This window comes from Psittacula echo (assembly GCF_963264785.1).
Source record: "Psittacula echo genome assembly, chromosome: 5".
NCBI classification, from domain to species: Eukaryota; Metazoa; Chordata; class Aves; order Psittaciformes; family Psittacidae; genus Psittacula; species Psittacula echo.
In genome coordinates, this window is record NC_137739.1 from 52,133,491 (window position 1) to 52,161,306 (window position 27,816).

The 27,816-nt window shown below is 36.9% G+C and overlaps 1 protein-coding gene across 2 annotated transcripts; it reads right to left on the reverse strand.

Moving 5' to 3' along the window:
- Positions 1 to 27,816, reverse strand: SEC23A (SEC23 homolog A, COPII coat complex component). Of its 2 annotated transcripts, XM_080617232.1 has the most exons (20): positions 27,729 to 27,816; positions 23,691 to 23,932; positions 21,746 to 21,803; positions 21,400 to 21,486; positions 20,048 to 20,284; positions 19,859 to 19,938; positions 18,810 to 18,954; positions 18,327 to 18,485; positions 17,366 to 17,481; positions 15,195 to 15,318; positions 14,004 to 14,084; positions 13,033 to 13,122; positions 11,679 to 11,785; positions 10,366 to 10,519; positions 9,594 to 9,671; positions 8,758 to 8,919; positions 7,441 to 7,527; positions 6,050 to 6,205; positions 5,323 to 5,388; positions 3 to 1,659 (listed from the first exon to the last, which is right to left on the reverse strand). In XM_080617232.1, exons 2-20 carry the CDS (start codon positions 23,909 to 23,911, stop codon positions 1,570 to 1,572), a joined length of 2,298 nt encoding a protein of 765 aa, XP_080473358.1. In that variant the 5' UTR covers positions 23,912 to 23,932; positions 27,729 to 27,816; the 3' UTR covers positions 3 to 1,569. The 2 variants fall into 2 exon arrangements, with proteins under 2 accessions (XP_080473359.1, XP_080473358.1); XM_080617233.1 differs by lacking the exon at positions 23,691 to 23,932 and having other exon boundaries at positions 1 to 1,659; positions 27,729 to 27,796.

A 27,816-nucleotide genomic window follows, 5' to 3' on the forward strand; every position in this document is an offset into this window, starting at 1 on the left:
ATTTAGTGTTACAAGAAAATGTTTTTAAGCTATTTACTAGTTAAACAAAACAAAGTCAAGAGGGCTACTGAATTTCTATCTCCAAAACTGACACTAGTGTGAACAGTAACTCTGGAAGTTAAAGAATCTTGATACCAATTACTACATGAATAAAAGCGGTGAAGTAATTCTAAATTTTATTATTATTATTTTATTTCCACATTTCATTTCAAGCACCAATGGAAACCAGCACAATAAATACAGAAAGCGAAAGAAAAACATGTGTTTTATTTGCATTGAGGCAAAAGGAGCTCATCTCAGGTAGAGATCAAAGAGATGGAGAGCAACTGATTTTAATCAGTTTTTGAGAATTTACAGAAAAAAAAAACCCTCACGCCTATAACACCAGTAAATGTTTGAATTTCTTATGTCAAAACTCTCTCTTCCTTCAGACTTGGCACAATTTTTTATTGCCCACTACCACATTTCAGATCTTTACTTGTCATAATGTTGTATCACCTATGTAAACATCTGGTTTATGTGTAAACTTCAACAAGTAGTTGGGAAAACCTATTTTATCCACCCAAAAAAAAAAAAATCAAGCATGAACTAAATACCAAATTAATTACATCATACTCTATATAATACTGTTTCAACAAGAACTACAGCCTGTTGAAATAACAAAAAGGGTACAGAAAGCAGATGTGCAGTCATGCATTAGTGTAATAACATTAAAAGGCAATAGCAAAAAAGTAAATATGTATGTTTTTTAAAAGTATACTCACCAAGCCAAAAATCAAGGTCGTACTCTTAGTTCATTTTGATAGTGTAGGATTTCTTCTTAGCTCAAGCTAGAAGTGTTAACTTCTGAGCATATTTACCTGTTGCTGTGTTTGGCAAGAGATATTTTGACAAAAATACAACATGTGGATTTAAATTTTGTGTAATAACTTCTTTTTTTTACTTTGTCAGTTCAAATTCTTTATGTGGAAATAAAAACTCTGCTCCCAAAGAACCAAGTAGGGTAAGTGGGAAGAAATATTTGAAATTAAATAGAATAATACCTCTGCAGGAAAGTTCAGCAGCCTAAGTCAAGGGATAGAGTTAATACTATTTTTACATGCTTTTTGTTGCTTCTTTGTTCACTTTGTCCTCAAATTGAGCGAGGAAAAGTAGTCATATGGCAGCCTGGAAAGCTCGACATCACCAAAGATTTCCTTTATTGTTCAATGTGCCTTTGTAGTGCAGAGCAGAATCAGCCTCAACCATTCAAAAAGGAAACGGAAATCACATCTCAAAGTTGCTATAATTGATTTCAAAGTAATTATAGTATCATAGTAATCAAAATGACTGTTCTTTTTCTTCTAATTATAACTTAATCTACAACCTGTCATTTTTACAAACTGCAGTTCACATTAAAACATTTGCTGATAATAAAAGCTCTTCTTTGAAAACAACACGGCTTTACATCTAGTCAGGCAGCTTGTGCATATCAGAGCACTCTGTCAGGAGAGACATGGAAAAGGGTAAAGGAGACAAAAGCTGAAATATGGCTACAGCTTATCTGTGCCTTTGATGTACTGCAGAATCTCAGGCAGCACTAGAAACAGCAAGTTTCTTCAGATGATCCATAAACACTTGCAAGCTGACATCATCAGTGAGAATGGGTGCTCCAGACTCCTATAAAATAAAAGGAAACAAGGGGAATTGATTATACTCGTTGTGAAGAATAAGGCACAACAGGTTCCAGTAAATAAACACTATAAATTTAGAAAGACCTTACAAGTGTATCATTGCTGAAATCCTCTGACAAAATCAGCAGACTGTACATTTACATAAATTTTCATATGTTTACATAAATTAAGGCATAAACCACAAAACTCCCTTCCATATTAATGCATATGGCAATGAGCTGCAATATAGCAAGATATTTACATCAGCCATACAAAACTCCAAGTTTCTGACAGCTGCCAAATAGTAACTCACAAATTCTTAAAAGTAAATAAAACTTCTGTACCACAGTTTCTGTATCTTTCCTACATCAGAGGAAGTGACAAGGATAAGAGAAACGGAAACATGAAAGTGACACAACTAACAAATCAGTATCTGTCAGTGAAGCTCAGAGATATCAAAGTAATAAAAGGAGGAAACGAATCCACCAAGGGTCTGAATGAAGGTCGACCAGCTTTTAGCACGGAAAGCTGGGCCAGATCTCTCCTACAACTCTGTGCCACCTCAGAGAAACAGCAAAAACAACATCTGAAGGTCATGCCACTGCAAAATCGGACCACAAAAGATTAAAAAACAAACAAGCAAATAACAACAGAAAAAACCTCACCATTTTTTGGGTGGATTTTTGCAATTTTTTTTTTATCTCAGAAGTAATTTCAGAAATCCTATTAAGTTTAAAATGGTCATCTTTTAATGATTATTTTTAAACAAATTTAAAGTCTAAATAGAACAGCAGTTGGCAACTCTGCAAATGCAACATAGCAATTCTCTTTACCTCATTTGAAACTGATCTGCCATTACTTGCATTTGTAGATGCACAAAGTATTCATAGAAATCTCAACAATTCAATCTTTTCAAAGGTACGAAGCACCCATAATTTCCAAATTACATTAGAACTCTCTGAACTCTTACATCTTCTGAAAACACAGACATGAAAGTCTTAACAAGGATGCTTAGAACTGGTGCCCCTTTTTGAGAACTGGCCGAAACCAATTCCCAGTTAATGATCAAGGGTCAAACCCAGGAGCAGTAAGAGTTCTTAGATCACTACAATACACTTGACACAATATACAGCCACTCTCAGGGTAGGCCCACTAGATCATCTGCTAGCTGATGGTGGCAAAATGAGAATAAAGGATGTTCTACTTGCAAGCCTGCCAAATGCTAACCCTGAGCTCTCTAGGAAGCCACAAGGGAACTACAAATAGTTTAATTCTGTACGATTTGCCACCTAGTGTCTTACTCGTGGAAGGACAGTACATCATCCTCTAGTAAATAAACCACGAAAGGAGATGACAGACCCCTAAGAAAAGAGATCCCTCACAATGACTGCTAGTGGTAATCCAGGGTAATTAAAACCAATGCACAGACTTATTCCTGAAGTTGAACACCTCACCCAACACCTGCACACAGGCAACTGCTGTCACCCTGGCTATCACCAACAGCAGTAGCTTTACTCTGAAGACTAGGAATCCTTCATTATAGTCAAGAAGGGAGCAGAGTATTTTATCTGCTGGGGAATAAAGTGAAAACCAGCGAGGTCACAATGCAGAAGTCTGAGAAGAACATGAGAATTTGCTTTGATTTTTCACAGATCACCTCAAATTTTGTTTTCTGATCATTCAAAATTTTGAGCCAAGACATACAGTGAGAATTTAAATTTAATTAACAGTGTTTTGGTGACAGCTACTGGGCATTTTATAAGATTTGTGCTATTAAGCTCTTCTTTCATTTCAAACTGCAAATTCCCCACAGTTACCAAAACAAAAAAGATTAAAAAAAAAAAAAAAAGCTGAAAGGCAATCTCAAATAAATGTTATAGCTAATATAACCTGAAAATTTCCACCACATCTTCAAAGACTAACCAACACAATACAGCTGTATGAAAAGTTTACCATTATTTTCTGAAAAGGTTTTCTATATTATATAAGGCAGCTACTTGCTGAAGTTTTAAAAAAATCTTTACTTAAAAACCAAACTAGTCAATTCATCACCTCCTGAAACATGGTTTCAGCGGTGTGTGGGTGCCCTCTTCCGGTAAATGTGGACCAACAGATTTTTCTGCAGACTTTCAGCCATGCACAAAACAAAACTACATGTAACAGTCCCGGAAGCTCATGAGAAAAACAAGAGCAAAATCAATTCAGTTCAGAATTTTCTCCCAACAGTTACGCTTCTCATTTCATAAACTGCACTTGGTTCAACTTTGTTCACAAAACACCCTGCAAACACAGGAAGGTATTATGTTGATCACATACACTGCAATGCCACTAGGGAGATAAACAGACCATTTCTTATGTTACCCTAGAACTGGCTTATTTTCAACATTAAAAGGGAAACCCATCTTTCTGATACATATCAAAGAGTCTCATTTGTCCAGCATGAACAGTTTTCTTAGAGATCAGTTCAAGCATTGTTTTGTATTTGCATTTATATTTGGAATAGTGTTTCATTTGCTTACTAATTAAATGAACAGGAAACAGCTGTCCTGTACTGCTGGAAATACCAAACTTCAAAAATTTCCAGGTAACGTCTAGATAAAAACAAGACCTTTCCAACTACAGGATTTGTGTGTATGTTGTGTAGGAAACATGATGAAGACCAACACTAACAGATTGCTGGTTAGGTTATCAACTTCAGAAGCAAGACAGCTGGGTTCAAATCGTGCTGTCCCTGACTCAGTACAAAGTTTTCAAGTATTTTCACTCTGGATCTCAGTGCTCTTCACTGCCAGAGGCTTTGTCAGAACCAACAGCTCCCCCTGAAAAGGTGCCCTGATGACACTCACCTGACAAACATCACTGCCATAAAATTGCTATAGATCACTCACACTCATCACCTGAACACTGTATGCCCTTCAGCAAAATACTCTACAATTACAGTTAATATGTAGCTTCAACTCTCTGATGCCATTACATTTTCATGAGAAAATTACACTGCCCCAGCATTCACCCACCACAGAGTTTCTCTTCCCACTATAAAAGCCAAATGTGGAAGGAGAACATGGAACTGGGATGCAGCATTCAAGAATATAAGCTGCTTCAGAAAGTTTAACTTTCAAACTCTCACATAACTTCCTTCCTAAAGACAAGATTTGAAAAACTGATTCCTGGTCACCTGGGCCACAAACATTCTGAAAAACATCAGTACACTGGTACTGGTGTACTTTCCAGTTCTTGTTTACAACTAATTTAAAAACTTATTTCCCCTAATGCAAAAAGGTCCCTTAGTCTTTGTGTGTGGTAAGTATTCTCATTCTAAGGAATCTGAAGGTATCTGTATAAGAAAAATGGCTAAACATGAAAGCAGCCTAACAGAAGCTTAAAATAGCAACTACATCATTTTCGTCTAAAGAAATTACATCCATTTTTCTTAACTTTTGCAATTCTGGTGACATCAGGCCAAAACTGCATTTCATATAATCACAGAACGGCTAGGTTTGAAATGCTCCAGGAATGGAGCATCCACAACTTCTCTGGGCAACCAAAGAAGATTCTTTTTCAGTTTCAAAACTCAGACATTATTACTTATATGTACACAATGTCTCACTTTATTTCTGAAATAGAGAAAAAAAATCATGCATACAAGCTTCATCACCAGATTCACACTTACCTGTCCCCATGCATACATATTGTTATGAGTCTGAGAAGGATTTACTTTTGAAAGCAGGAAACGAGCCTTTAAAAAAACAAACCACAGGCAATAAATTAGTCTTTTTGAAACAGAAGTTTTCTACATTTAGAAAAAAAAAAAAATTACATGTGTATGAAATATGGAATTTCTGTTACTTGGAGATAAAAACATGAAGAGATACCTCTTCAGAAGTACGAGGAGCACCTCTATAAATAAAGCCACTCCCTGGCTTCGATAGCTATAATTCACAACCGCTAACAACTTTTCAATGCATAAAGTAAGCTTTTTTTTTTTTTCTCTAAGCACTAACAAAGTCAATGTGATTATCAGCAGGAGATTACTTAACAAGGTTAAAAAAAAAACAGTAACACAAAGAATAATTCTGGTATTGGCCCAGAGGCCCTGGCAACCACTCTCTGCTTTGTCCTACACATCTCACACAAAGAATCTCAGAGTTCAAGTCAGTATGGTAAAAAAGGCAATAAGTATCAGCATTCGCAAATTAGGTAAAAAGCCACTATGAGATATCTGGCTCTGTAAAAGCTTTGAAATTCAAAATGTTCACTTGCCATTTACATGTGTTTCAGCACAGAAATGCATGTTCACTAAAAAAAAAAAAAAAACAACCCAAAAACCAAACAATAAACAAACACACTTATATTATTAACACATCACTTCCCAGATTATAATATATATTTTACCATACCTGGCTTCCTCCATGCTCTGTATCAATGTATCTGGGCATTGGAAATCTGGAATGGAGAATTTCTTGAGCATCGTCTACTGGAGCTTGTAGCAAGTGGTGAAAATTTTCATATTCCGGCATATCTTGGTAACCTGATTTACGCCACTGAGCTATGGTCTGGGGAGAGGAGAAGAAGTTTAGAAGTGATTCACCGATCTTTTTTAGAGGATACACAGGGCTTTTCAGAGAAGGATGTACCATTGCTGGCCTCTTTTCTAACATTCACTCTTTTCTGCCCTATAGTATGCAAGTTATTTTTTGAAAGCCAAGATGTGCAAGTAACATGCCAGTAGATGTTTGGGGGCTTTTTAACTAACAATTTGTGGTCCACCTTTCTTTCATTTTTTGTAATCCTTTATATGCTAAATATTTAGCTCATGAGGTCAAGGATACTATTTACAGTCCTGTAATATGCATGTCTATGACATTAACAAATAAATGTTTATACTGCTATTTATCTTTCAGGTCCTCTAGCATAGCCTCCCAACCTTCCAGGAGTCCAGCTGGCTGCTCCAGTCAGCTCACTGATACATGCTGTTACTAGGAAAGACCTGGACAGATCCTCAGCAGAGTTTCCTCCCTCCGTTGCTTACCAGCCGCTTGTAAGCTGAGGCTCTCATTCCTGGTTCCTGCCTGCACTACAGCACAGCCATGCCTATACCTGGATGTGCCGTCCACTCACATGGACCCCCAGCCAGGGACTTGACTTCCCAGCTTGACTTGGGATCTGCCTCATTCCCATCGACCTGTCTGGTGATCTGGACTGGTGACTGAATCTGGCTACAGCCCACAAACTGCTCTGCTCCCCTTGCTTGTGTATGGGGAGACTAGGTCCTCATCAGTGAAGCATATGCCTGCCTTGCAATCATACTCGGTTCCCTGCTCCCTTCCCTCAGGGGAAATATCTATCTACCTAACTGCCTGGAGCAGTTTCATTCCTCCAGGATAGTGCAGATGAAGGATGACTGTAAAACTTGGTGTTCTGACTCCCTAATCCCTGAAGAATTCATATAAAGGTCTACAACAAATGACTGAAAAGGGAAGGTGAAACACATGGTGCAAGGAATAACACTTTCAAAAGTCGGAAAAACATTGCTCTAAATCAAATAGTCTGTGTATTGAAGCTAATTCATCTTAAACCCATCATAACAAACAGGAGCAAAATATCAAGTACCGTCGGGCATCTGTGCATAGGCATGTTAGGTTACCAAACTACAAACACGAACTAGGAGTCTGGTATCAGCTATGCAGATGAGAGGTCAAGCACTGGAGCATGTTAGAACTGCAGCTTGACTATCATAATGCAGCACTCCTAAAGAAAGAGTATTTATGTACGAATCACAAAATCTTACCTCTCCATGATAAATAAGGATCTGGAAAAAGGTGTCCATGAGGAGAATGCGATCTGGTAAAATGCTGCTGCTGTCCAGGAGAACAGGCTAAGATTTAAAAATAAATAAGAAATTACCAACTGATGCAGAATTGAGCAATCAGATGGCATTACCAGCTTTTGAATCAGACACTGAATCTTAGGAACTTCTTCGATCACTAACTAAAGCTCCATATTTGATTGTTGTCATGTTATACATCTGTAACCCACACAATCTCATTCTAAAGTTATCCAGCTTGATTCTAAGTATATAACTTCATGAAAGTAATAAAAAAAAACCTATTTAAGAGCTGAAATCTCTTTGATTATTATGCACTTTTCCAGTCCTTCAAGTACCTCCAAATTTACCTCTATGTCATTAATTCAAATCATATTTCAGTGTATAAAGATTCAGTAATTATCCAAGTATGAGATTTGGTGGTTGTGGTTGTTTGGGTGGTTTTAGTCTTGTCCTTGCAGCTATTATTACTGTGCACATATATGCACCAACACTGGTGGATGATTCATAATTTATGAAATCAAACATAAAAATTAATTAATTCACCTTAAAAAGGTGAATTAAAACCTTAAGTGTTAAGGGCACTGACACTATACTTGCACTTTATTATTTAACTGCATCAGTATCATATGATTTACTTGGATTGATCTTATTAGGGATACCAAAAATATTAACTACTCCAAGAATTTAAAAAAAAAAAATAATATATTATTCATTCTACATTGAGGTGTGAAGCTTTTGATAAATCATCTCCTTTCCATCACCCGACTGTTATTCATACATGGAAGAAAGATCTTACACCTGTAAGTAGCTCTTCACAAACCACCTCATTGTTTTAACTCCACTTTTAAACATCTTTTTTTATCCCACGAGGTAGTCTTAAAACCAAACAAACAAAAAAATTCTAACAGTTTGAATTCCAACCTGCCAAAATCCTTGCCTTCTGTGTTTATTTTCACTGTCTTACCATTTCCTCACTCTCTCTTATATATCAGACAACTTTTGTTGTCTCCTATCTTACACTTCTTCACAAGCTTTTTGGAAGATCATCTTTCTATTTTAGGTTTATACAGAGTGTGTTGTGATAAGGTCAGCTGGAAGGTTCTCTACCAAATATATCTGTATATATACGTATATATACACATGACAGTAACCACAGTAAAATTAAAAGCTTTGGATGAGGGCATTATGATAGAGAGAATTTTGTACACCTAAAAAAAAAAAAAAAAAAAGAAAAAACCAAAAACTTATAACCTGTTATTATGTTATACTTAATGATACCTCTGGAGGTCCATTAAATGAGTAGGCATAGAGAATTGGCTGAACCATGATAAGTGACTGGGTTAAATCTTGACGCATAAAATGATGACGATAGTATGAGCTCTCATCTGGACTGTTATTAAAAACTTGTAAGAAAGGAGATCTTCTCAAGTGAAACATGAACTGCAAAACAAAAAAACACCTGTTTGACCTTTCACAGATAAAAAGGAGAGTTGTACAAAGAGAATTATTTTTCACAAACTACACAAGACCAGTGCCACAACAAAATTGAATTCTAAGTCTGTCAACATTTCTAACTTGCATATGTACCTCTGCCAGTTTTTCTATACTCTCGTGAAAGTAAGAGAGAGAGATCAGAATGGATGAACCTACAAAGCAGCTTTGAATTAAGACTAAAGTTTACCATTTCTTCTTCTCCAGTATTAACTCATAACTAGTATGACTGAATATTGCCAAACCTTTCCTTTACTGGAACTTCTACTGCTCCTGTCAGGGAGGCTGCTATGCTTGAACACACAAGTTACAGTATGTGAACAGAAAAAAAGAACATTAACCACAGCAAAGCTGAACTTCATTAGTAGAGTTGAAAAAGCAAATCCCTCCATTGCTGAATCAATCTCTCCACAACTCGTAACACCTTGAGACAGACTGGAAGGTAATTAAAACAGAAATATCATGGAAGTCTATGAAGAGTCCAAAAGCAACGTACCTGGAGCTATGAGAATGAAGGAATTTATCAAAATGGATTATTAGCAAAGAAACTATTCAAAGTTTAATTATTTTAAACTATTCAAAGAAACTATTAATCCCTATAGGCACATCTTCCTCCTACTCACCTGTGGGTAAAGTGAAAAGGTTTCTGAAAATCTGAAAGAGCTTGGATCATCCTTGTGATATTCTCCAAATTTCTGACACTGGAATAAAAGAAAAATTTATCCCAATTAAGAAACGAACTTGCTTGGTCACACCATTACTGTAACTTTGCTTGATTTTAAGACACATGATTTGAGACGCTCACAGCTTTGTAAGCAAAGAGAAACCTACCAAAACCAGTGGTTTTGCTATGTCCTTTTCTTTCCTTGTGTATGAGGCTTTAATTGCTTGCTATTTTTTAACCCTCTCTAAAATTGCTAAGCAGAGTTAGATGATTAACTGGAGAGCATATTTAAAATTAAATTATTAATAATTACTTACAAGTAAGTAAAAAAAAAAAATTTTTGAAAATAAAGAAATTCCACATGACTTTCTAGATACTTTGACTTTTTTTCCTCTAAAAATATTTCACCTACACTATTATTATAGGCAGCAAAAAGTAGAGAAAGCTTTAATTTCTGCTAATCTAAAACTAGAATTTCAATTGCTGGCAATTACCAACTGCTGATGATTGAGGAAACACTAATAAACAAATCAAAATCAAATCTGTTCTTTTTCCAACTTAAAAAGAAAATCTTAGTTAACTCTGCATACCCACTTCAGGAAATGAAGCATTCAGTTCATTTTTTGTTTTGTTTTATTTTTAAGGAAACAGCCACTGAATACCAGTCATTTAAGTATGACATGTCTGGAGACAAGAAACCAGTTTGACTCTTGTAATATAGACCTTCTTACCAGTCGTATCAGTTGCCTGTCCAGCCACCTAAGCACATCAGGCCCTTCTTCTGTCTCTGCCCTATACACTGCCAATCTAGCCATGAGAATCGCAGCAGCTTCCTGGTCAAAAGATGCAGCAATGTTTTGGATTTGCGTCTGTGCATCTGCCCAGCTGCAAAAGTAAAATACGAGTATTTGCATCACAGTGAAAGGAAAGAAGAACCTCAAAATATCCCTTCAAAATTAAGGCAGAGAAAGCAGTGTTACCAGTTTAACAAACTCATACTAGAACTTCAAAAATCTACAGAGTGAAAATGAGCAGCCTCTCAATTAACCATTCTTTAATTAGAAATATCCTTTATTCACAGAGATGTCATGCAACCAGTAAAATAAAATATAATGCCACTTACAAAACAGTTGTTGTATTTTTTTAAATTATTTATTATGAAAGGTTACAGAAAACACTGTCCATGAAGCTAACCACATGGTCCCGCACCAACAATTGCCTTGTGCACCTTTGCTTGTTCTTTTCAATTTACAAGATGAACTATTAATCTGCCCTTTTATCAGTTGCCAAAAAGATTTTACTAATGTAAATAATGTAAGTTAACAAGATATTCATATCAACAGTAAGGACAAAGCTTTTTTTGGTAAACTGAATTTTCCATTTTATTATCCAACTAATGATTTCCTTCATCTTAAATTAAATGTCACTGGACGTTGAAAAATGCCTGCACAATATTAAACATAACTTTCTAAAACTGTGGAATAAATTAAATCAAGGAATCTGCCGCTAAAAAGTTATACATTGAAGAACAGGTATTTTCACATATTACAAACAAAATTGAATTCCACAGACAAAAAGAACATTAACCACAGCTATGCTGAACGCCATTGGTAAAGTTAAGTGGAAAAAGCAAATCCCTCCATTGCTGAATTAATCTCTCCACAACTCTTAATACCCCCCCACCCTGAAATGCAGCTATCATTCCCAAGTTGAGCTACAAAGTGATCTTTGCCATTCCCTAAGTCTGACCATCTCCTCAATTTAGGCCATAAAATTTCACTCAAAGCTTCCTCTTCATCTAAAATCACTTGGGTTACTTGATGTTGTGCACTCTCACAACATCATTATAGAACCACTGCAACCTTTTGGAGAAGAAACAGCACACAGAACAAGAGAAACAACTGGCTCAAAGGTATAATCATGTTCTCACCACCTGTGGCACTGCACATCCCAGAATAATAGACTGATTACAAAATCTAAAGATGAAAAGGTAAATATATATATCCTGCTTTTTTGAAAATGATTCATCGCAAGTAAAACTTACTTTCTGGCAATTGTGGTCACTCTGATACGTCTCTGTCCACTGGAATGCTGGTACTGAGTCACAAACTGAATTGCACCACGTCCTCCTTGAGGAATAGGAGCATTGTGCTAAGTACAGGACGAAAGAAATTAAATGTAGGGGAAACTCAAGATTTTACAGTATAATTCAAAAATGTGTAAACAGATTAGTAGAAAATGATAAAATTATTTGCAATGGGCAGCTTAAGTTATATAAATGGATTGTCTGTGCTTTTATTATGTTGAGTACCTTTACTAAACATGGCTAATAAACTTGACAGCTAAGGGATGTTAGGAGCAGTTGCTGCCTCCACCAGATACCCCTAAAGCAACCAGTGCTCTGTCCTTCTACACACCCTTACAGAGACAACATATTCAAAGGGACTGTGTTAAAATTGCTGATTTCATTACTCTACTTGAACATCACGTGATTCACCAGAATTACAGGGCAACAAAACTGATACTACTCTAAAATGCTGATTAATGAATTCCATCAAAAGTGCCATCAAAACATAAAGACTGCAATCCAGGTGTAAACCTTAATTTCAAAACTCTGCTTGGTAGAAATATAGGTTCATAGGCCGCTAACAAGGTAAGTAATCCCAGGAGAGGACAGTTGAAATCAATTATTACACGCCATGACCAAACCAGTTTTAGAGCTACTAATAAAATTAGGCCAAAATAAATATGTAAAAAGTAAGCTAAGCTAAGTTCAAGTTTTCAAAAGTTCTGCATAGGTCATAAAGTATGTAATACAGCATACTAAATATATAGAAACTACTGTCAGCTCGCATAGTTCCTGAGCTTCAAATATTTGGGAGAAGGGGAAGAAATAGAAGGGAGCAGCACATTTGCTTGTCATGTTTTTATCCTCTATCCAACTCCTTCAGGGAGACAGGAAGCCCTGATGCATTTCAATGCAGCAAATCTTTACTTGCAAATACTCATCAATTAAAGCATAAGCTAAAATATAACATTATGGAGTAATTAACTTGTAATCAAAACATCAGAGAAATACTGAAAAGCACTTTAAAATATACAGATTACAGTGCTTTCATATGTTGCAACTGAAATAGATTTTAGTAACACTCTGAAAAGAAAAACTAGATTTTGATTATGAACTCTTATACAAATTTTGAAGAGCTCTTTGGTTCTCATTATTATATTCAAGAAAACCAGCTCATCATTAAGCTGTTAGTATCCATCTCTAAATTTTGACAACACAAAATGGCAACATTGTTTGCATCCCTGCTACTGTGCTTGAGGGAACCACACAAAAATATAGTAGTCACATAAAATTACTGTGTTTAGTAGGCAAGTAGACAAATATTTATTACCTGGTTGACCACCTCGAAGTACAGTGCAAGTGTTGTAGTAGGATTAAGCCCACAAATCTTCCACTGACAAGTACCTCCCGTTCCAATCTCCTGTAGACAGATTTTATAATACTTTTACAAACCAGAAGTATTACCTTGCTTATGATGCACAACACCCAACTATTTGTATTTGTTTACGACTACTTTGTCACAGGTTTCCTCCCTGATCACTCTGTCAGCTTCTCAAGCACTCTTGCAAAATAACTGCAGTGTTGGATGCAGGAGTAAGAAAAAAGGAGATGGTTGCAAAAGATTAAAACATTAGAAAGACAAGGAAATGGCATTAGAAAAATGGAAAAAGTAAATCAGAAACAGGAAAAAGTACTAGACTTTGCTTAAACAATCCCAAGAGAAGAGGTAAGAAGCACATGCACGTGGAATGACTCTTTCCAGGCACACCAGCAAAACTTCAGAGGACAGCTTACATAATATACAGGGTATAGCTACATAGTCTCTAGAAACTAACAAGGTAACTGTATACAGATAGTGATGTATTTTAAGCAACAATTCCTTTTTGCCATCCAAACAACATAAATACCCAGTGAAACCAATTAAAATAATCAGCCATCCATAAAGGACTCAGTGAAACCAAACAAAACATTCAAGGAAAATTATACTGGCAATACTGTCACTGTGCTTCTATTCACTGTTACATGCACTATGGCTAGAAGAAGCAACCACTCAGTGGACAAACCTAAACAAGTAACGAGATCTGCAAGTTGTAATACAACCTGAACCTGATCTAATCCAAAATCTTACCCCCAAAAAAAAAAAAAAAAATATAGCCCTTGCATGTATTTAATTTAGAACTGGCAAAAAGGGAACATCATTTGTTTTATGGAAAAGTTTCAGCCTCTCCTCAAATACAGAAATCCTAAATCCTACTTTTCCATAGAAGAAAATTATCTCCATTTTCAGCAAAGTTTACTTACATTTTCTGAGACACAAGGTCCTTTAGAGTTGAGAGAGACACAGGGTCCAATTGCTCCAGAAACCTTCACTTCTCTTGAAGTCTTTATATATAGAAAAAAACATACATTAATACATCAGATTAAGAAGAATTCAGTCTTATCATTAGTTAATGAAAACCACAATGCATGTCAGACTCTTGATACCTTTAGGAAAGGTTGTACACGTAATAATGCTTGGTACATTTAGAGAAACTTTTCATGTGCTCACTTTCTATTCTTAATTATGTATGCTTGCTGTACCAATTAGTACATCTGAAATAACAGCACAAACATAACTCATGGTGAAAAGCTTCTGAGAGCCTAGAAAGCATAATGGATAATGTCTATTTTTTAGCAAAGCAATTAAAATATTCACAAAATTAGATTTAAACTGAAGACCTGTAGCATATGACTGTACATACCTCACAGTGAATTTATATTCTATCTCCTAAACATTTAGCTAAAAACAAAATCCAGTTCTTTACATTCCTCCAATGTCATTTTCCTGCTTGACTTGTACGTCTCTCTAAGAACTGGAGGTCCCTTTTTTCATTTTCCAGAATCTTCCAACAAAATTCACAAGAACACATACATGAAAAAGAGTTCAATTATTTTCCTAGTAGTAACAACTTAAACAGAATTTTACTGATCAAGAAAATAGCCCTTCTTGAAAATATTCTTCTACAAGGCAGGACTGCAATATTTTGCAAGAAACATTATGCAAGACAGTACTTGAAGCTACAGCACATTCAGCTCTAAGCTTCCCACAACAGTGGAGGTGAAAATGAACACTGTTAAAGTGCCAGAGCAGATTCTGGTAAGGATGGCAAATGAAAGGAAAGCTATCCTGGACTACGTAAAGAACCTGGGCCAAAACCCAAGAAATTCTCACTACTGATACCAAAATCTACGCACACAGCACTGATAGACATTTAGTCTCCCCTTCAGCTGTCACTGAATGCAGAGTAAGAAGGAATTAACATTATACCTAACTCACATTTACATAATCATGGATCTGCAAAAAGACAGCCAGACAGTACAAGCCATGTCCAAGCCAACCCTAACACATCTGTTTAGCATATTCCTAAAAATTCCTTAAAGGGTAAAGAATCCACAGTTCATAGCCATCCTATTCCAGTGTTTAACTAACATGCTGCACTTTTGTATTCTTACCTTTATTTCTAATGTGCCACCAAATCCCATTTTAAATTGTCCTTGCATATCTTTCGTGAACACTCTCTGAAAGGTCTGTTTGAATAAAGATGTATTGAAAGAGTCTCCCATTACCATGTAGCCTCTAGATAACAACAAAACAAACAAAACCCTCAAGTTAAAATAGATTTTATATCACGCAATAATTTAGCACATGGGATTTGTATTTCTACATTTTGTCTAAAGACAACTCACTGTAAGGCATATTTTTGCCTTCTTAAAATGGACTATCATTAATATTTTCCTACAATGTTAAGGATGAAAATTTTAATTGGGCTTCTTGCCCAATCAGCATCTTATGGTTATTGTTGTTATAATATATAACAACATCTTTCACTGAGAAAACACTATACCAGACTTCAGCACCACAATGTCTCACAACCTTGTCATGCAAAGTCAGCTTACTTCTAATATTCAATATTCCAAACTTATTTCCACACCATTTTGTGTGGTTCACTCATTATTTCAGGTTTAAATCTAGGCTCAAGAAGCACGACTTATCTTTATGCTTAGCAATATTCTGTGGATGTAACTGCAACAGTTGCTGCTTATCATAAAACATACATTGCATTTAAGAAATAGTAGTGGAAGATATTTTTATTCATCCAAAAGTATTAATAATACTAGTAAAATGTAATAGATCAAACATTACACCTGAAAGAAGTTACGAAAGTTTTCAGGTGGATACTCAAAGATAGAAGAAAACAGACATGGACAGAATCAGAAATTCCTCCCTGTATGCAGGATGCAACCAAATCAGAAATAGGAAGAGCTGTAGGAGAGATAGACAAACTATACATTAAGGCTAGTTTTGCTGGAAGAGCAGAAACAGGGTAAGGTGAGTCACAAGAGCAGACAGAAAGAGCAAAATTACAGAATAAAATACAGCTTGAGTTTGATGCAGAAAAGGAATAGGATTCAAACGTGCAGGTAAAGTCATAAAGATCCTGAACAGCAAAAACTCCCAAACTAAGGCTATACACAGCTCTGAAAAGAGCAATTCAGTAGCGATTAGCATGGCCAAGCTGGCCTGAAACTCAGAAGCATATGTTCATCACAACCTGTGGCTGCATCTCTTGTTCTTTGTATGCCCAGATACATAGCATGTGCTTAGGATCCTGTGTCACATGAAGACACTGACAGGCAACTAAGAAGGCCTTTTACCCACAGATAAACCAGTTATTAAACCAATAAGCATATTTTACCTGCAACTGGTATTGACAAAGGTAACAGTAACAATCAAGAAAAATGAGCTTGGCAAGAGAATCCGAACTGAATACAGAAGGCTGACCAAAAAATCAAATGGTATGTAAAGCAGGTGGCTATACTAGTAAAGATGAAATGAGTATGGAAAAGGCTTTCAGAAATAGAAAGAAAATACAGTCTTTGAAAAAAATACAGAGGAAGAACTGGCAGGATTTACAAAATTAATGAGGTACTAAACACACAAACAAGAGTCAAAAGCTATACCAGACTGCAGATCTGCATAACTGAAGGGTAAAGGCACTATTCACAGTGACAGAAAATAGGGGAGAGGTTTCACAAGAAAGACTAAAACTTTCTTTGATCATATTAAAGTGAACTGATGGCAAGACAAGCTGAAGAGAACTCAAGACCGTGTCTGAAACGTAGAATTAGACAGGTAGCAAAAATCAGGAGCAACAGACGCACCTGATAGTCACTTAAGGCAGTAGCTAAACCTACGAGAAACAGTATATAGAAGGGCATAAACAAGACCGAATAACACAGGACTTTCTGAACCACAAGAAAAAAAGAAAAAGATGACATCTCTTTATCTTTACTGAAAGCTGCAGCTTACATACACGCACACTGAAAAACAGCAACAGTGGATATATCCCCTGTTTAAAAGTTATCCATGTTATTTAAGCCTCAAACTGATCATATTAAAAGAAAACAGCAAATCCCCTTCTGATCAAACCCACAATTGAGGTGACAAATTTGCCAGAGGCTGAGAAATTCCTAAATTACAGTACAAATGCAGCTATCACAGTACATCAGAGTGGGTTTGGGCTTTTTTTTGGTTTTTTTTAAGTGTTTCCTATTAAATAAGAAAGAAAATAAAATTGAAAACTGCATCACCATATACAACTTAAAAATTAATAGGCACATACCCTGTGTAGTTGGGACAACACTTCATCTCCAGAAGACCAGTCTGATCCAACGCACATGCATATATGTCAATAACATGACCATTTGTTGCAGCCCGATTAGCCAGGGCTTCAAAATGCTAAAACCAAGATGAAAACTCAGTTCATAGAGCTCTACGGTGTGAACAGGCCCCATCTTTATATTAAATCCTAACTCCCAAAATCTTTCAAAAACAACGTTATCAGACTTCATTCATATATTATTCCAGTACAAGCTAAAAACACATTTTTCCTGAAGTTAAAATTAAAACTGGAATTTTTAACACTTGGGTGTTTTTCTGACCAGCTGAGAACCTGACTCATACTAAATAGTCCAGTGGTTGCTATTTAAACTAGAAAATGGCACTGATTTTTGTTTTTAAACTTTGCATTAAGTATTATATCCAACACACAGAACTGAATATACCTTTCTAATCTCAAGTGCCTATAATGACAGGTGCCTATGACTGAGCTGATTGGTTAAGTTCTTAACTTAAGCTCATAACTTGAAGCTTATAATCAGTTAAGACAAATTCAACAGGTTTTGGATGCAGTTCACTTGCCCAAATTAAATGTACCTAAGTTGAAATGGACTATGCCTAAACTCTACAGTCTAACCCTCCCCAAAGAGACACAACTTTGAACAGCTGTTTTAAAAGCAGACAGCCTCACTCCAAATATACCATTTAGTCACATAAATCTTTTCTGACTTAAACCAGAGAAACACTTCAAAAAACTTTACTGTGAGCTAGACAAAGTCCTAACTCAAAACACCGAAATTTCTGAAGCAACTCCTGAAGACATACATTCAGAGACAGGTAAACAAAACCACACAATTCCCACCTCTTCACACATTTGCTACTAGCAGTATTTTGCAATGCCAGACAATGTAAATGTTTACTTACTGGTAAGATGCCTATAAATGTCACCCATTACCATCTCTTACCTTCGTACCCTTTTTAACATATTTAGCATTGTCTTTTTCAATGTCATGCCATGATCTTATAGGTAACTTCAGTTCATCCCCTACAACCATGCCAGGTCCTTGCGTAGCTGGTCCTCCAATGAACATCATTATACGAGCACCGGTATTGGGGAAAGTGCACTGAAGGAAATAAAAGACAAATAAAACAATCAGGTTTTGCTATAAATTCAACAAAAGAAATAGCTATTCAGGTATGTATCACGTTGACAGGATTCTAAAAATAACTGTACTTTTTCCCTCCCAAAATTTAAATCAGCTGTTAATTCAAAATTCAGTTTTGCCTCATTAAAATGATTCTTTCCATGTAAGGTATGATATTCATCAGAATTGTCATAAAAATCTAATATGCATCAATTATAAGGCTTTTACATATTGATTGTGGCAGCTTTTCTGCAACAAAATGATTTCTTTACGTATCAGCATAACTGTAGTTAAAGCTATTACCTCAAGGAGCCCTACAGCTATAGAGAGAGCCACTCCAGAAGAACGTAAGGGCCGTTTTCCTTGTGGAACAGGCCAAGGATCCCGTTGCAGTTCACCCAAAAGATCAGTAAGATTCATGTCAATTTTCTGCACTGGCTGCAAAAATCTGTAAACAGATACATGAAATTAGTTTAGATTAAAACTGTTAAATAAAAATTTTATCAGTTGTTCACTAGCAATATATTAGACATATATTAGCAATGTCTAATTCTGCATTCTAGTTTGAATTCAGAGCAATGTCTCCGTCTCTCCAAAATAATGCTGTTTGGTGTTACTAAGCAAGCTCAGCTTAAGAACTTCAGCGAAGCTTGTAAACCAAAAACTTGCTGACTTAAAGACTTACTGCCACTATCCATAAAGAACAATGCATACTCAAACGAACACAGCAGATGATAACCGAGGAATCTCAAAAAGAAATTCAAGTTTCACTACTTCAGTGAAAATCAGAGATCAGAAGAAAACATTAACTATATAAAGGATTCTTTGTGCTCTCTGCTACAGGCTGTCTACAAATGCACTGGAAGGCAGAGACTGCAAAACTGGCTCTCTTTTTTATCATTTCATAGATTTCTTCTATGTCATAATGGAAAACCCAGGAGAATCAAACACCAACCTGCAATTTCCAAAAAAGAGACAGAAGGGAAGGGGCAGGGAGAGGAGTGGAAAAGTAAGAAAAAAGGAAAGCAAAACTGGATATCGACATAAGGAAGGAGCATTATAGCAGCCATGAACACTTTCCACCACACCAACCATTGATAATATGCTTATGTAACATTCTCTCAGATCATTTCTGAAGCACCATCGAAGATGACTTTACTATCACTCATTAAGTCTTTTCTTCCCAGTGCAAACTGTACGAAAGAAACAGGCTATAGCTATTATTCTCCCAGTAAATTTGTGTCTGATCAAAAGGTTCAACTGATATGATTGTTTTCACTGTCATAAAACGTAAGTTTTCCAGTAAATCAGTGTAGCCAAAGTACGTTATTCAGATGTTTTAAGCACATTACCTGTTAGACGGTGGTGGTTGCTGCACTTGAGGACCCCGACCAACTTGTGAAACGGCTACTTTTGTAAGCCCTAGCATTTCCTGTAGTCAAATATATAAGATTTTTTTTATAAAATTTGCTTACAGAGTATCTGAAGTTCTTCATCATCACCACCTTGACGATTTCATTTTGTTTGCTTTTACGCATTACCTGAAGCTGTTTTGCAGAGAGGTCCTTTGTTCCTCTGAAGACATAACTTTTGGAAATTCCTTCACAGCCAAGCTCATGAACTTGCACCATTCGGCCAAAGGTAATGAGACCTACTAACGCAGTTGGTGGCAGGAGACTAAGAGACATTTGCATGGATTCCTTCAGAGCTTGCAAGTCTTCATCTTCCATGCATGTGTCCACAACATAAAGAAATATCAAAGGCATCTGAGGACCACGCTTTAAGAAACACAAATATAATCACATGAAAAGCTATTTGCAAAAGTTTAAGTTCAACTGTACCAGTAATGTCAATGTTCCATCTAACTTAGCTCCCTCTGAAGTAGTAATCAGTATCCTAGCCAAAAGGGAAAAAAACATCTACCATAATGAACTCTGCACAAAAATGCAATGCTTACTACAGCAGAAAATAAAAAAACCTTTCAGGACATCAGGATGTGAAGTACGTGCAATTGTATAAATCTCTTAACATACAATGAGCTTCTATTGCTCCAGGTGAATGTAATAGTCTTAAAGCTGTTCATAGCTATAAAATACTCCAACGTGATGACATTCCGTAGTGTTTCACCACATAATTTTACTCTGGAGATAGTCAGTTCTTTTTATTCTTTCTAAACTAATTTTGCTGTACTATGAGCAGATATCCCCCTTACTTTGTGTTACAAGAGCTGGCAAAAAGCTGAGATTCTGTTCAGTGTTCACTCTTCATAACCTGAATGCTTCACTGAAGTCTTACAAATTTTAAACCTCAAAAATAGAATTTAGAGTTTACAAATTTGCAATTGCAAATGTTTGCAATTTTGGGATTTAGGTTCATTTTTTATTTCTATTCAAGTAACCATAAAAAGAATTAATATTAAAATTCAAATACCTGAATTGAATTATGTATTAGTCCTTTCCTCTAAATCAGCTAGCTCTAAAATTAATTCATAATCATTCAAACACAAACTTAAGAGTCAAATTATTAATGAGAGATTAATCAATAGTCAGACAAATTTAAACTGAAATTCAAACGCAAGAAACAGCAGTAAGCAGACCACTGGCACAAACACAGATGAAACTCCTGGTAAAGAAACAGACCTAACAGAAATACTGTAAGACAGAAGAGATCTCTCTTCTTACAGTGTTTTGTTTTTAAACAGTCTTATTAGTTATCCTTACATTCTTATGAAGAGTTATGTTTTCCATTTCCATTTGGTGACACAAATGTTCGATGTACTAATAAGCACATACAGACTCACAGCCCTTAAAATGCAGTGAAGAAATGAAATTGAAATTGATTCTTTTGTATATGCAAGGCTATAGATGTTAAAGATCTTACTTAATTATTTTACCTGTACTACATATTCAATGCTGGAAAACTGAGGCAAAAGTTCAGCTGGCTGATTCATTTCAGATATGCCAGCATAGGTAGGAGGAAACTGCAAATAAAACCACAGAAATTAAGTATAAATAAAAGATTACAACTTCTACAAAACCACACATACAGACTACTTTCCTTCCTAACAGATGTTCACTACTGCTGTCAGGAAAAAAACTCCCTGCAATATTTGAAAATACAGCTGCACACTCATACTCTTGCTGCCAATTTCAGTTTGCAACTATAATTTGAAAAATGAGAATTCTCATTTTTATCTTATGAAGAACATTTTCTATATGCTGACTATTTCATTTTCTTACCTGATTTCTCTGATAACAGAAGTTGCAAGCCCAGAGTTTTGCTCGATAATCCACTTGGCTGTAAAATACAATAAGAAAATATTACACAGTATGAACAATTTGTTTTCCTCCACTGTCCCCAAAATACATTTATTTTTATTTTTCAAAAGCACGCTGACTTTGAAAAAAGCCTTCTCTTAATATAAGTTTTCCTCTACATAGCCATATTACGAATTCAAAATTAGTGCAATCTTACACATCAGGCAAATTAATATCGCTGCAGAGGAAGAACGGTATTCAAGGAAAACAAGCAAGTACAAAATTTAAGAACAGAGAGTCTCAGCACCTTTATTAGAGACTTTCTGCATGACCTTTGGCAAATCATTTTAACTCTCACTACCTCTGCATTTTTTTCCTTTCTCCAGCCTATATCTGTTAGCTGTCAGAGCTGGGACTATCCCAAACAATCATTATGCCCTAAAAAAAAAAAAAACAGCTTCCAACTTAAGAGCTCTCTCTCTAGTGAAAATGACATTTCCTTTGTTTTTAACTGATGAGCCTACCTCCTTTTATCTACACTTTTATGGCTATTCAGATAGTTAAAATAAATGTTTAAAAATGCAACTTGTATCTTCATGCCAGAGATATCTTACAGAGTCCTACTCACACCTTGAGGGAAAGTAAATGTTACATGTTTTCAGTGTACACTTCTTGCTGTCACATCCTCTCCTGTCTACAAGGGCAAAAGTGTTTAAAGTATTATTAAACCTTTGGATAAATCCCAGCATGCTGTAAACACAACACAGCTCTATTGAGATCAAATGATCTATACCGATTTCAGAGGCTAAAGACTATCTAGCCTGCTACACTGTGCCACACAGGCTTCAAAAGGTCCCCCCAAATTGAGTCTCTAATCACACCATGTTAAATAAATAAATTAATTAATTAATCAATAAAAATCCAGCCATGACTTGCATACATGACACAGGAAAAATGTAGAGGCACTTTTCACTGCAATGCCAGGGATCTGACTGACCCTTCACAGCTTTGTCTTTCCATTATTTTTCTTTCAGCCCTCAATAAAAGATAATGCTTCTGAAAAAGTTAGCTTCCACAAAGTCTGATTTCCATTATAGTCAGCCACTGTGTCTGTTTAATACTGAAACATAACTTTACATCTGCTTTGAAACTGTCTTTTCTCCCAGGCAGGCACAATTCATTCATAAAATCAAGTTCGTTCTACAGGATCTTTTACACCATATCTAATCTCTCACTATCACTAAGTACCTTTCCCATGCCTACCAAACTCCACCTTAAAAACTGATCTGTTTCTTTTCCGTATTTCTGTGATTGGAATGACATATGAAACACTTCCTCTACTTCCAACCGAAACTTATCCACGACCAGGCCACAATCACTAGTGCTTGTGCTACTATCACCCCTCAGCTTAAACAGCTTTTCACCCTCTCTCATGTCTACTTCTGGTATATCTATCTATCTATCTATCACATCTTTCAGCTTCTGTTTTGGTAAACTAAACCAGCTAAGCTGCTTTGGTCTACAAATGATCTAAGGACAGTAGAAGAGTTTATTTCACTTGGAAATTCAACTGCATCAGGGCCTAGTAGTTAAAAAGACACAGCATAGTAATTTTTTTACCCAAGTAATTTTCTAGAGGCAAAATGCAGAAGTAGACTAACTCACAGGATGTTCCTGCAAAATAATATATTTCATTATTAATTAAATTAAATATGTTGAAAAGACTGGTTAAATGAAAGCTACATTTTAAGGATGCAAATTACGTATGCAAATGTACATGCAGAAACTTTTAAGATCTATAAGTCTGATCTTTATACTCATGTGAGAAATGCCTGAATACACCAGATCTTTTGCATAATTTTACTGGCACTACCCTAAAGATTGCTTGTAAGATAAAATATTGGCATAGCATATGTATTAGATTTACCATAAGGGATTCAAAACGGCTCGACACGTGGTCCTACTGCACAAAACTGGCTCATATTGAATAGGAGGCAAGTCTGGCCGTTCCTTCAATGGCGTGAAGAGGGCAGCCACCGGGACTACCATTCTTGTGGCTTCAAGACGACTTGAAGGCCAAACATTCCAGCTGAATCTAACTCCATCTCTGTCCTCATTCTGCTGGATAAATTCCAGGAACGTTGTCATGGCTAACTTTTCTGTTTAGCACTAAAATAAAAAGATAACCATTAGCAGAATGTTGAAATGCAAACATTTTTAACCACTGAATGCACTTAATGACAGTCGCACATTCAAATACAGTAACTGAGTTACAATCAATAAACAGAGTAGCACTTCTTAAGTGCTAAAAGCAATGCACAGAATTCCAAGGTGAAACAAAAGAAAATTAGGACTCCTAAGATGCAGCAAACTCTTCAAAATAAAAAGTATTTCATGTTGCAAGTTAAATACATAGCATTAAATAGTCCATCTTCTGATCATTTTCTGACTTAAGCAACAAACTCAGGGAAGGAATATTGGAACTAAAGCAATAATTCTGTGGTGAGTGTAGAGATCATGCAGCACACACTACAAAAAAAGACTTGCTTACAACAAAAAAATACACACTGCTTTGAGGACTTTCACTAGTGCGTTTTATTCATTCTGTTCATTGTTCAAGAATCATTCATTCTTGCAAACTGTTTAATCCTCTAATTTCTTTTAAGAATCAAATAAAACATGTTTCTTCTAAGTGTACTTGGTTTATGACTTCTACTGTATCAAATTTTGTAAGAGTTTTCTAACCATATTTTCAGTAACTCATGATGTAAATATAAAGGAATAGCAACACGATACTCCACAAGAGTACATTCCTACAGCAGTGCTAGGAAATAACTGTCAGAAATACAAGTGTCATACTCCACTACATTACCTATCAAGATTTGCCCTTCAACAACTGAACTTAAATTTACCATTTCGGGCGTTAACTTAAAGCTTTCTAATTCTTCAGCTAGTAACTCAGAAACTCGAGCACTGGCGAACACAGGTTTATCTGAAAAGCTCAAAAGGTACCTGTGAAGATTTGGGAAAGTCAGCAAGTATGCCCTCTCCCCCCAGCCCCAAAACCCCCAGCGATATACACACTGCTCCTGATCTGCTGCGTGCTTCCAAGTACATTTTAGAGCACATACAGCACAGGTTTTTCCAGTAACTAGAACAGCTGAACTCACACTGCCTAACAAGAATGCACTGTAAAAGCCTACATGAACTACCTAGAAAGTAGTCTGGAAAAATATTCATAGGTCTCAGTTTGGACTCTACTAAGTTAATGAACAGCTTTTAGAAACACTGTAATCCTCTTGAATTGAGATTTAAATCAGGAATTCTCACAAGCACACTCACCTTCTTAGTCCTGCCATTTCATATGCTAAGGGAGACTCCTGGAAACTCCATTTATGAAGACCTAGCTCTCTTTACTAAAATAATAATGGCATGGCACCTTTAATTTCTGTGACTGCTAAAAGCTTTTCAAGTTCTTTTAAATCACAATTAAATTTAATGATTTTATTCTAATGCTGACTTTTAAGAAAACATTAGCAACATACATAAACCAAAGAGAAGCTGCACATTCCACAGTTAGCATTATTAGGAAATAATCAACTGCCAGCATGTGATGATAGGAACAAAAAGCAGTCTAAAAATTATTCCTATAGAATACAGACTAACAGGCAAACTTAACAGAGTACCCTTCTCAAAGTTTTCCACAGGTGCTATCACCTGTGTGTTATATCCACATTCTCTTCCTGAGAAGACAAGAAGAAATTACAACTTAAAGGCTATATCAGGTATTCCATAGGCATCTGCTACGAAGTCCACTAACTCCATCTCCGTATGCTGCAACATGAACTCCCACTTCCTGTACTGGACTTTGAAGTCTCTTCTCCACATTTCACTCCAGCTACATTTGAAATGGTTTTATGTGGGCGTTATTTTTACCACTCAGTTATTCTCCTCAGAAGGCCATGTATAAACACTAGTGTGCAGTGACTAATAAAGTGCAAAAATCTTTCATGATAGAAAGATTTGTTGGATTTACTGAGTAAAATACTTTTGCTTTCTAGTAAAGTAAATTTCCTGTTCAGAAGGCAGAACCTGCTAGTAAGTTTTCCTCCACCTTTTCTTCCATTCTTTTCTTCCAAATAATGCTGACATATTTTATCCTTCACTAAATATGAAACTCACAGTCTGACAAGTTCCTTTACATTTCAGCACCACTGCTACAACTATGCAGGCACCTTTTCTGGGACAGGTGTAGAGATGTATTACATTGGACCACAAAAGCAAACCCTCTTGACCAACAGGCTACATACCGAACCTTATATACCTGAATGCCACAAAACACGTATTGCCCACCTCAAAAAAACACAGAAAAGTGATTTTCAGAACAGCTGAGCAGCAACAGCTCCCATGTTGGGGTGTCACTGCTTTAGCTTTGCTGCAGAATAGGACACTCCAACAAGACCAGCAGTCAGTGCATTCTGGCTTGCTGCCTCACTCCCATTGCTGAAGCTGAATTTACTTCGTGTCTCTGCACCATGGCAATCTCACTCTGTGTCACAGAAAGAAGCCACACCTGAATTGCATAATGTCACAGGCTGACTATACCCGACTATGAAGGCCTGATTCTCAGGCAAACAATAGTATTTATGTAATTACACTGACTAGATGCAAGAGTACAGTTAGGTCTTCCTAACAACCACACATACCAAATGTGTTTGACACACCATTCGGAAAGCTATCCTGTAGCTGAATAAATGGGTTTGAAATGCATTACTTTGAAACTGCATTATTCTGAAATGCCTCTAGAAACAACTGCAAACAGCTCACAATCTGAAGCCCCTCCTTCATTTGTAGCACCATTAAACATTTACACACTACATGTAAATGTGTCCCAGCACAGATCACCAAAATAATATCAACTAGTCCTTGCAAGCACACACAAACAAAATTAAAACATTTCTCTCTACAGCATTTTAAAGGTCCCAGCACTGATGGATTGAAGTACTTCACCATGTATTTAAATGCCACTAAATCAATACAGTTCACTGTGCACTTTATTTAAAACAAACCTGTTCTTTCAGTTTATTGTACACTCATGATGTGGCAAAATGAGATTAATAATAAATCTTCAACTAATTTTTCATGCCAAAATCAGCATTTCAGATACAAATCTATTTCAGTTCCAAGGAGGAATTCATCAATATACAAGCAGAATAACTTAATAATTACCTAAAGCAACTGCAACTTGTCAAAGTGACAACATGAGAATTTCATTTTGGCTGCTCAAACACAGCCACTGTCCAAACCTGCTCGCCCAGGTATGTTAACTGAGGACTTTTATCTTTTTTAAACGATCACTGTATGTAACATCCCACCTAAATTAAAAACCCCATATGCAAAGGCAGCAGGGCCTGCCCATACACAATTTCTACGTAGCTTTACTGGTATCTCAAGACACCGCTGTCAGCTTCAAGAAAGAGCTCCAGGACAGGGCAGCCGCAGCAGAACTGAGCAGCACTTTACACCCGGCGGAGCGGAGGCAGCCCAGAGGCCGTGCCCCGTCAGCCCTACCCGGGTGCCGGCAGCCTCTGCAGAGAATGGGGCTCTCGGCGGCTGCCCCCATGGCCCCAGCCGGGCTTCACCGCCACGGACATGGCGGGCAGCGCTGACCAGCCACCGGTGGTACCCCCGGCCCCTCAGGGGCCCCGAGAGCACCTTCAGGACGCACGGGGACCACTCCACGGTCACGAAGAGCGGTGTAAGCGCCCGAAGTCTCGTAAGCGGAGGCGGGGAGCCCCTCACCACGCTCCTTCCTGGGCTAGCAGCCGGGCGGCGGCCCCACTGCCCGGAGTGCCCCCCATACCCGGGCAACGCCACGTCGCCGGCGAAAGGCTCTTCTCCCGTGGCCTTCTTCCAGCTCCCCACACCCTCCACTGCCTTCTCAGCCCCTATCCTGCTCACTCACCGCGCACCGGCCGCCGCCGCCGCCGCCGCCGCCGCCACCTCTCTCGCTCTCCCCGCACGCACGCACCCGCCCCGGCGCTGCCGACGCA

What these genes read in the sequence shown, in the direction of transcription:
- SEC23A (XM_080617232.1), bottom strand. Translation starts at nt 23,911, where the DNA reads ATGACAACGTTCCTGGAATTTATCCAGCAGAATGAGGACAGAGATGGA. An exon ending in GCCGTTTTGAATCCCTTATG is followed by an intron (nt 21,804 to 23,690) that starts GTAAATCTAATA and finishes TGTATTTTACAG; the next exon opens with CCAAGTGGATTATCGAGCAA. An exon ending in ATGTTAAAAAGGGTACGAAG is followed by an intron (nt 17,482 to 18,326) that starts GTAAGAGATGGT and finishes TCTTGGTTTTAG; the next exon opens with CATTTTGAAGCCCTGGCTAA.